Genomic DNA, 5,767 nt, shown 5'->3' on the forward strand with positions numbered 1-5,767 from the left:
AGGATTCTTTTCCATCTCTGAGATCTCCACACGGGGTCTGGATCAAGTCTCTATGGCAGTTTCTCTTTCTAAATTCACATTAGCCAGAGAAAACAGCTGTGTGAACTAGTTCTTTGCGTATAGTGACTCCTGCGATTTTTGTCTTGAGTACTCTTGGTTTTAACTGATCCTTTCCCTTCCAGAGAAAGTCACTGTGTTCCTTTGCCTCTGTCTCTTGTGTTGTTTGTCATTAAGGAAAACTACAGGGTAGAACCTACAAGACTGTCATTCAAGCCAACCTCACAGTCCAGCATGTTTACAGTGCTCACCAGACTGGCATTTATCTGGGCAAACTTCGCTGAGAGTCATCAATTTAGAAAAAACAAACCGGATGAGATTTCGCCTTTGATTTCTTTTGTGTCCTGACAGCTCAGCTTTGTAACCAGTGGGAATACCGCGGGGCACGGGTCGTCGGGGTTGCGGCTTGTGGCTAGTCAGCAGGCTAGGGACCCAAGATGCAAAGTGACAGGCAGCATTTTCTTTGTCACGGGAGTTTGTCTTAAGAAGGGGTCCCAGTCCATAAGGGGCTGTGGTGTCTCTACCCTCATTGCCTTTTAAGTGCTGGGAAAGTCCCAGCCCAGTGTAACCTGCCTGTTGTCACAGATTATCAGGTCTGTGATTGTAGGTGTCTCAGATTTGTGGGAGACCAAAAACACGAGTTTTCACAAACACTATTTTTACCACCTGTGGCAGCGAGGGTCTTTGGAATTCTTAGGGTATTTTGGGAAGTGGACTTGCTACCCAGCCGAGCTGAACGAGGGTCCGCCTGCCTGACACCTGATGTGCAGCAGAGCCAAACGCCAAACATCTGTGGAGATTTTCGATGGAAAAATTAAAGCTGTTTTATTTGCAAGGTGCCAAGCAAGGAGGATGGAATGCTATCACTTAACACCCGAACTCCCCAGTCAAGGCTTTTTAAAGATTGAGGGTTAGGGGTCAGAAGGAACAGGCTGGTATGCACAAGCACCCGTGGGCAGGTTTTGATTGGAAAGCTTTGGAATTTGGCCATTTTGGGTATGGGGCTTGAGCAAAGGATCTTCCTGCAAAATGGACCCTTCGCTTCAGAAAGGGTTCAGGTGCTCAAGTTCTGGTTCTGTCCTCCTGGTCCTTTGGTTCCAGGATGGGGGACAGAGGGAGACTCTGGTTCAGGTCCAGCTGGAGATCAAAGTTCTGTCCTCTGTGCCTGCTTCGGCGGCATACCTCGTGGTTTTGGTGTTTTGACTCTGAAAGGCAGCTCAGTATCTTGTTAGAAACAAGATAGGACTATCTGACCTGGTTTTGCAGTTACAGCCTTTTGGATCATGGGGGCCATGTCTTCTGCACCCGTTTTTGGGGGTGCCTCTTGCATCCATGGTAAAAATGTATTCTAAACCAGGAAAATTACTTCTGGGCTTTTCCACGAAGAGGCTTCTTCATTGAGTCGCCATTGAAACGCCTGTACCTTTGAAGACCCTATTTATCAATGGTCAGATGAGGGATCCTTTCATTTGCAAAAACTTTTACAGTAGAAATAGATTTTAGAGAGCTCTCATCTTAAACAAACGTGCTATTGGTACCCAAGACCAGATTGAAAGAGAGACACAAAAAAAGCATTCCAACTGGCCTTAGGGCCTCCCTCAAAAGATTACACGACGCAAATCAGAACAAAAATTAAAATCCACGACCACCATAAATCCCCCTTCTTTACCTTCACACATGTCCCCTGACCCCATCTCCCTGCCCCTGCCCCTCTGGATCTTTTGGATCTCCAGACTCCTCCCTTAACTCCCCTCCCCCAAATCTAGCCTCACCTTCTCGGCGAATTCCTTTAATCCCTAAAACTCCTCCGCCTTCCCCAGAAAACCCCTCCAATGCCCAGCTTTGCCTTCTCAGCAAGAATTTTAGATAGCACTCTGGCCCGATCCGCAGGCGCAGGGGACACCCGTTATTTCTGTAAATGCCAACAGGGAGGAAGACAACCTGGCAGAAGCTCCACCAGCCTGGCCACCCCTGATGACTCTTCCTCCCCAAGGCTCTGTAATCAAAACCCAGCAGCTTCACGCCTTCCCATGCAATGTGCTTCGCAAACGTATCCTGGGCCCTACGGCAAAACGCTCCTGTCCACTGGGCAGCAGTAGGTGTTTTAAACTACAAAGCCCCTTTACTCCCAATTTCAGATTATCCTACCAAATTTAGAGAGGCGTCAGCAAGATCAGTGGCCACTTATAACCCAGCTCATAGAGGTCTTGACTGGCGTTTAAGGCCCGTTCTTCCCACCCACGATTCTACTGTAGTGACACATCAAGGCTTCCTGAAGAAAGTTCCCCACACCGGCGACAGTGGCGGCCAGGACCCCTCCCAGGCCTTCCTGCAAATGGCCAGGAAATGCCACAGGTTGAGGCCCACATTCAAGGCCTTATGGGAGTGAACTTGGGAACTGGCCTGAGGTGGAACTGTGCACTCAGGAAGAAGGCGAGCATCCGAAAGCGTTTGTGGAGTGTGTTTTACCGGCTTTTCAAAGACATGCTGTGGCAAACCCAGAAGCCCCAGAACGCAGAAAGCTTTTCATTTCTGCTTTAGTTGGAAATCTCCCTGACAGACAGTGGCAAATTCTAAAGAGTGTGGTTGGCTGGGCTGGACAATCTCTCAGCGTTATTACAAAAACGTTTCTGAATTCTTTGAAAAGAGCCAGCAGGAAAACAGGAGGAAAAAGGAATTAAAATCACCAGTCCTTGCGAGTTGAGTCTGTAGAAAAACAGAAATTGACTCTCGGAGCTACTCCGAGTTCATCCATTTTTCTCGCCAACTGCAGGGCAGAGCCTCGCCTCTTTGTCTCAAGACAAGTGAAGATATTGTCAAAAGCCGGTATATTGGGCAAACAATTGCCCTGCACTTGGAAGAAAGGAAAGCGTAAATAACTGTCTCCCTCCGTCCCAGCACCCTCAGAGGGTCCGTTTTCCCCTTCTGTGGGGCAACTCCCCATTGAGGACAGGGTCGGTCCATCCTCGGTCACACGCATGCACGCACACGCACACACACACCAACTTAGGGAGTTAGGAATTGGATTTCTTAAAATTGACACTAGTGCCATTTTGCAACTTCTTCTGCCATTGGCTCAGGATTTGCCTCTCCCTGTGGCCTCTTAATTCCAGTCGAGCTGTCAGGAGTCTCTGGGCAACCTTTTCGTGCCTCGATCTCAGGCCACCCAGATAGCTTTAGGCCTTCTTTAACCCCGCCCAGCGCCCTCTTCATTTTGGATTCCTCACCATCATTTAGAGATTTGGTATGGAAATTTAATGCCACCATACAGTGTCATTTTTTTAAAAAAATGTTTTTTATGTTCCTGCTCTCAGATCAAACCTCAAACTTCCTATTTTCCCTAATGGAGAGTCATCTTGATTTCAATTCTAATCTGAAGAGGACTTAAAGTATGTCCCGATTAGTCTGCTAAAGATGAGTTGGAACTTTAAGCAAACATAAGCAATCGGGAGGGCCTGTGGGAGAAGCTAGGGCTCATGGGAGTTCTTGAGCTCTGCGTAATCGTTTGAGAACCCCACACCAGAGAACCCTACGAGAAGAACTCGGTGTTTAAGATAAGGCTCTATGGTTCTAACGTCCCCTTCCATTAACATTCTTTTCCCTTCCGTAAATATCCCTCCACCTTGGCACGCAGGACAGAGTATGTGTGTGGTTTGCCACGTCTGCACGCACTGGTTTGCGACCCTTTCTTTTTTTGCGAATAAATTCTTTTGGTGAGGAAACACCTAGTCGATGTTATTTTTGTCAACATTACTAAGTGCAGAACCCATATGCAGTGTCTGGAAAAGGAATAAACCCGTTCTCATCAGCATCCCAATTCTCATTCATTTTCATTTTTATTCATCCCCTCCCCCTCCCCAAACCTCCCCTTCCCTCCAGAATGTGGAATCGAACCTGTAATAGACAACTTTTACCGCAGGAGCTTCTTACCTTCACTTCCTCACACTGCAATACTCCAATCTCGCTTGTAATAAAAGGGAAGTCTGATTCAGAAGAGAATCAAATCTACCGATTTGTACGAGATTGATGAGCAGTCTCTGAAGGAGGGCATAAAGTCTCCAGATCTAAACTTCAATGGGTGAAAACAGCTGTCACCTACTTGAGACATACCTCAGGGCACTCCAAAATTCCCCCACAAACACCCTGAGTCAATTGTCTCTCCTTCTCCCCCAAACAAAAAAAGCAGCAATGTAAATCTTCAAGGGCAGCTGGCTACCAATGGAGTCCTATTTTCGCTGCCCTTGCTAAACCCTTACATGCCTCTTCCCAGATGCTACTCAGAGGTTATTTCCCCATCCTTGGTTGACTTCCTCTGTTACTTAAATAGGTTATGTTCCCTTCTCACGGCCTTTGCTTATGCTATTTCTCCTGCCTACAACTCTTCTCCACCCCATTCCAGTTTCACCTAGGTAGACCTTTAGGGTTCAGCTCAACATCACGCATCACTTCCTCAGCAAAGCTATCTGACCAGCCAGATGTTACACCCTCGCAAAACTCCTGTACTTCTTCATGGCACTAATCATAGTGCCGGAAAAATTATAGCTAAACTATAAATCATAACTATTAAAACTATCCATGTATTTATGAGAATATTTTATTAATGTCTGTCTCCCCCAGGGGACTGTGAGCTCTGTGAGGGCCCGGACTGGCTGCTGCACCCCCAGTGAAGTCACCAACTAACCCACACCCCCGCCCTTAGCTGGGGAGACAAGAGGAACTGACCATATCAGTAAATGTTTTGCATTTTAATGAGTCTGCCATAGAGCATGCTTCCCCACCTCTCCATCCTGGGGGCTCAGATTTCAGCTTCAGGTTGGGATAAAAGAATGGGGAGGGGAATAAATGTGAATGGGACTGAGGGGCTAGAGCTGAGACCAGAAGGAGCAGGTGAGAAGGGGCACAAAAAAGGAACTGACCCCAGACCCTGAGCTGAGCCAGAAATCTAAGTCCTCTTAGCATCCTGGAGTCAACACAATGAGCAAACACCATGCCTGTGGTCCTCATCCACAGTGGTGTCACATTGCGCCCAAAGTGCAGGGGCAGGCTGTATTGGGCCCTAAGTGCCTGAATGTTGCCACTGGCCTGGGGAGTCAGAAGGAGGCCCATCTTGTATCTGGAGCTTGGCCTGGAGGGTGTGCAGGACACACCTACTTGGGTCTGGAGCGATGCCATCTTGGGCCTGGAGAGTGGGGAGGAGGACCCCCTGGGTCAGGAGGGGGTCCCCATCTTGGGCCTCATGAAGGAAACCCATATGGGGCCTCCGGAGACCAGAATCAGGCAGGTAGTATAAGCAGGATGGGAAAAGCAAAAATAGTCAAAACCAATCCTACGGGTACAACTGGACCCAGGAAATGAGACCAAGCCTGGAGGAAAAGAAGCCAGGAGATGGCAGAGCAAGGACTAGAACTAGGAGACAGAACCAGGGCCAAGCCTGGGGAGCAGAAAAAGGGCTCAGCCTAAGGGGATAAAATTCCAGAAATGTAGCTGGGACCAGAGGTGGAGCTAAGGAGTGATGGAATGTGCTAGGGAATCTGCGCCAGATTCTGGGGCTCCTGTGGGAATAAGCAGCATCAGCCCCTGGGAGCAGAAACCAAATTCAGGAAGGCAGAACGCAAGGAAAGATGGGGCACAGTGAGCCCCCAGGATAGAGACAGATCAAGGAGTGGCCAATTACCCAGGGGCTGAAGCCAAGCCTCAGACTCAGGCTAGG

General features: G+C 48.4%; 1 protein-coding gene across 1 annotated transcript in view; it reads right to left on the reverse strand.

The window, feature by feature from the left end:
- The window catches only part of BLOC1S3 (biogenesis of lysosomal organelles complex 1 subunit 3), a 32,552-nt gene that overhangs the window by 25,385 nt on the left and 1,400 nt on the right, over positions 1–5,767 (reverse strand). Inside the window, exon 3 of the mRNA XM_011368084.2 lies at positions 5,209–5,315. Coding sequence (XP_011366386.1) covers positions 5,209–5,315 — 107 coding nt within the window. The remainder of the gene's footprint in view (positions 1–5,208; positions 5,316–5,767) is intronic.

This window comes from Pteropus vampyrus, unplaced genomic scaffold (genome assembly GCF_000151845.1).
Source record: "Pteropus vampyrus isolate Shadow unplaced genomic scaffold, Pvam_2.0 Scaffold138, whole genome shotgun sequence".
NCBI lineage: Eukaryota > Metazoa > Chordata > Mammalia > Chiroptera > Pteropodidae > Pteropus > Pteropus vampyrus.